The sequence below is a fragment of the Vespa crabro genome, chromosome 15 (genome assembly GCF_910589235.1).
Source record: "Vespa crabro chromosome 15, iyVesCrab1.2, whole genome shotgun sequence".
NCBI lineage: Eukaryota > Metazoa > Arthropoda > Insecta > Hymenoptera > Vespidae > Vespa > Vespa crabro.
The window spans coordinates 3957496-3962495 of NC_060969.1; the positions used below are offsets into that span (position 1 = coordinate 3957496).

Sequence of the window (5000 nt, forward strand, 5' to 3'; positions counted from 1 at the left end):
GAAAAAAAAGAAAAAAAAATAATATAAAAGAAAAATAAAAAAGAAACATAGGAAAGAATAAATTCGTGTATTATATAAAGAAAAAAGAAAAAAAAAAAGGACAAACAAGAAGAAAAACAAGAAGAGGAAGAAGAAAAAACTCGAACGATAAACAACGATCGCAAACAATTCTATATATATATATATATCGTTTCTTTAATTACTAACGAAAAGAGAGAAAAAAGGAGAAGAAAAGGAATTGTTCGATATATGACAATGTACAAACAAGAGAAAGGGATACGTAGTTCGATATGAATTAAATGTGTACGGTCGAAAAGAAAAAAGAGCGAGAAAAGAAAAGTCTAAAAAAAAAAAAGATTCGAATGATAAGCGACTGAAATCATTTCCGTTTGAAGCTACGAATTTGTCCGTATGGTTCGTTCATCGATGTTATATATATATATATATATATATATATATATATATATATATATATATATATATATATTAGAGAAAGAAGAGTGAGGGAGAGGGTAAGGGTGAGGTCGATGAAGTGACCGATTGAATTTCAATATTAATCGAGCTTGGCCGATTCAGCAGCAGCAGCAGCAGCAGCAGCAGAGCTTCCGTTCGATCTTTCGACGGTTGTTCGCCGCTCGTTTGTCGGATTAAAAATTCAGAAAGCCAAATTGGCCACGCCTGGGAAAACAATACCATTAAACGTTCTTGCTGACCCTTTTCGTGAAGTAAAACGTATAAACGAGAGTACACACGCATTATATACATAAATACATAAATATATATATATATATATATATATTTATATACATGCATACATACATACCACCTATGTATATATTATACGTGTTATAACATAAATATACGTACATAGTAAAAAATTGGTTAGGTCATAGTATCTATTATGAAAAAAAGAGGAAAGGAAGGGGATTGGAGGGGTGGAAGAGGAGGAGGTATGTTGAAGAAGAAGGATGATAGGACTGAAGGATAGAGAGGAGATGAGGAAAGAGAATGTGGATGATGATGTAGGGGGGGGGTTGTTTTTAGTAATAGTTACATTCGCATACTATATGATACATACCATGGGTGGTGGGTACACCTGTGTGATTAACCTATCGATAATCCACTTTAAAATCGCCTTCCAGTTTTTGGCAATGAACACAATCGCAGCTCTAACCAATGAGTTGTTGCTCTTTTTTAAATAATCGACCGAACCGCCATTGTTAGGTGCTTTTATCGATACCGCCGATCTCTTTTGATTGCACGAAATTATTTCATGCCAGTCCTTTTGATTCGTCCAAAGCACAACCCCCTCCCCTTCTTCAACCAGCCCGTACCCATTCCGAATCTCTTTGTTCTCGCTTTTTCAATGAATTACATTTTATATATATATATATATATATATATATATATGTATTTATGTATATATGTGTATATAATATACGTATATATAGATATATTTTAAATGCATTTTCATTAACAATCTCTCTCTCTCTCTCTCTCTCCCTTTCTGTCCCTCTCTGTGTCTCTTTCTGTCCCTCTTTCTTTCTTTTTTTCTCTTTCTTTCTCGAATGTGAACGCAAATGAACATTCGCTTTTGTTCTGTTAAATGAAAAATCGTTAGGAATTTTATACTACGTATTTGAGAAAAATAAAGAGAGAGAGAGAGAGAGAGGGAGAAATGGAGGGAGGGAAAGAGCGTGGAGGAGAGAGAAAGGAAGAAGTAAAATTCGTTTTAATTTACATCGAAATTTCGAAGCATCGAGTTTTCTTTTTAAGCTTTTTGCTTACTAAAACCAGCCATATCCTTTATGCTAATGTCTCGTCTGCTTTCCTGGTTTAATTCTAGCGACACAGCTGATGAAAACGACAATCTGGGCTTCTTATTTTAGTTAAGACGAAGAAAATGTTTAAGAGATAGAGAAAGAGAATGAAAGCGAAAGAGAGAGAGAGAGAGAGAGAGAGAGATAGAGAGGGAGATGGATAAATAAAAATTTTGTAAAAATGATTAGAAAATCGTTTGATCAAATACATTTATATAAAATTAGAATTATTTGTAGAAATAAATCGTGTACGCAAAATTCTATCGTAATGTTATAAGTATTAAGTTAATGTTGTAAAAAAAAAAATTATTAAAATTTTTTAAGGACTATTTAATCATAGATTATCTTTTCTCTCTTCCTCTCTTTCTCTCTCTCTCTCTCTCTCTCTCTCTCTCTTTCTCTTTTTCTCTTTATCTTTCTCTTTATTTTATCAAGTTCATTAGGACGCCGACACCGAGACGATATTAATTCTTCATGGAAAATAAAAATAACAACGGAAGAGAGAAGAAATAAAAAAAAAAAAAGAGAAAAAAAAGTTCATTAACATTCTCATCTTTTTTTTTTTTTTTTTATGTTACAGAATTCGAACAATCAAGTTGCTATACCAGGACAAAATCAAGTTTCCTCGCAAGCTGAAACACAGGGTGGACCGAATACAGTTTTGAGAGTTATCGTCGAACACATGATTTATCCCATTTCCCTCGACATATTGTATCAGGTAAGTTTTTATCAATAATAATAATAATAATAATAATAATAAGAAGAAGAAGAAGAATAGTAATGATAAGAAATAAAAAAAGTAACCGGATGAATTTTTATTAATTTAGATGTAAAAGGTCGTATCGTTTGAAAAATTTACGGTATAGTTAGAAAAGCGTTGAACATTTAATAATAACATATGATTTATGATTATATTATTATAATATAATCATAAATTATAGATAGACATTGTAGACGAAAACAAATATAGTAATAATAATAATAATGATAATGATGATGATGATGATGATGATAATAATTGATAGTAGTATCAGGAACGTGAATCGTTTGTTAAACTTGTCCAATAGTTCAAGCTCGTTTTATCTCGATGTTTTTTGTTTCCGTATTCTAGTTAATTGTCCGTAGTAACCAACATGAATCATTGTCACGTGAGCGTCGGATATTGTTAATGTTTCCAGAAATAAAGTTTCTTATCGGTGTGGGATTGTTGAAGGGAGGTCCTTGTAAAAGTAACGATGTTTGTTCGTAAACTCACTCGAATAAACTATTCGAATGTTCATGTTCATCGTCATCTTTTTTTTTTTCTTTTTTTTTATTTATTTATTTTTTTATTTAATTTTCATAAAATTCAGGTACGTTCGGGCAATCGAAATATTTTCGTAACATTTATTTCATCGTGGTCATTCGTTTTTCATTTTTTTTCTTTTTTTTTTTTTCTTTTTTTTTTTTTTGAGAGAGAGAAATAACTTTGATCAACTTCAATGTCAATGTTCTCTTTAGAGATATGAAAAAACTTTGTTAACAAATATCGTACGATAAAGAGTGGTGGGGATAGGTGCGGGGAAGGAAAATATGGTGGTAATAATTTTTTTTTTGAATCTACATTCGATGCAACTTCACATTTAAAAAAAAAAAAAAGAAAATTTATTAATCCCTCCCACGTATTTGTCGTAAAATTATTAGTTCAAAATATATTTCACAATTATCTCCTCTTATCATGAGAGAAATGTACTTCGAATTGTTAATCATTTAAATTTCTTCTTACATCATCGACTATAAGAATCGATATTTTATTACTTATTTTAAATAAACAAAAAGCAAATTTACGAAAAAAAACTTTTAATTTTTCATTGTAGTTATGTATACGAAAGAAAAGTAAGAAAAAGTAAGAATTTATATTGGAAAAAAATTATTAACAAAATCGATTTTATTATAACAATATTGTTGCAATATTTAAATAAATAAAGAATAAATTATATTTGAAAATGGCGTTTGAATGAAGTCTCTACGATTTTTCGTTACGGAGATATCGCCTTCGAAAGATTTTCATTCATATTTCGTATAGTACAGCTGTTCGTAGTAATAGTAATAGTAATAGTAAATTCTTGGAATTTATGTAGGTCAGTGTGTCACCGTATGATTTTGAATGAAATTATATAGGTCAGTGGGCCAACGTAAACTTCTTTCATTTACATGGGAATATCTCCATAACTAATAATCATAGATACATGAATCAACCACCATTTTAAAGGGAAAACTTTGCTCTATCTATTCAACGTATTATTATTAATTAATTAACAATTTGTTATAAACAATTTGTTATAAACAAATTCTTACACATTGAAATCATCTGATTTTGCTGGAAAAAGAGGGGAAAAAAAGAAGAGAAAAGAATTCAGATTGCAAATGACATATAAAAATCACATAAATTAATAAACAAATTATTTTTTTATATTATTATTAATAACTTTTATCAATTATATGAAAATATCTCAGGAACTATAAATCGTAGAGACTTGAATCAGGTATCATTTTAAAGGGCAAATTTTTCTTTAATTTTTCAACGTATTGTTAATAATCAATTAATTTGTTATAAACAATTTGTTATAAACAATTTGTTATAAACAAATTCTTACACACTGAAATCATCCGATTTTTATGGAAAAAGAGAAAAAAAAAGAAAAAAGAATTCAGATTGCAAATGATTTATAAAAATCACATAAATTAATAAACAAATTATTTTTTTATATTATTATTAATAACTTTTATCAATTGTATGAGAATATCTCAGGAACTATAAATCGTAGAGACTTGATTCAGGTATCATTTTAAAGGGCAAATTCTTTTCTAATTTTTCAACATATTGTTAATAATCAATTAACAATTTGTTATAAACAATTTGTTATAAACAAATACATTTTATTTGAAAAAAAAAAATAATTCAAATTGCAAATGATTCATAAAAATTACATAAATTAAAAAATTATAAACAAATTATTTTTTCTTTTCTATCAAAGAAACAATTTTTTTTTTTTTTTTTTTTTCTATTATTAATCAGCCACGTAAAGTAAGAGCTTATAAATGTCTCTTAAATTAATAACTTTTCGACGTACATCGATTAATACTTTTTTATGAAGAATGTCAAGCTGTATCATCCAAACAGGATATATGATTCCGTAT

General features: G+C 28.4%; 1 protein-coding gene across 21 annotated transcripts in view; it reads left to right on the forward strand.

Moving 5' to 3' along the window:
* Positions 1-5000, forward strand: part of LOC124429291 (polypyrimidine tract-binding protein 1) — a 422552-nt gene that overhangs the window by 379822 nt on the left and 37730 nt on the right. For all 21 annotated transcript variants that reach the window (XR_006943417.1, XM_046974367.1, XM_046974370.1 and 18 more), the window contains one exon: positions 2401-2538. Coding sequence is in view for 20 of the 21 variants with exons in the window: in XM_046974367.1 (XP_046830323.1) it covers positions 2401-2538 (138 nt within the window). In the remaining variant the exon portion in view is untranslated. The remainder of the gene's footprint in view (positions 1-2400; positions 2539-5000) is intronic.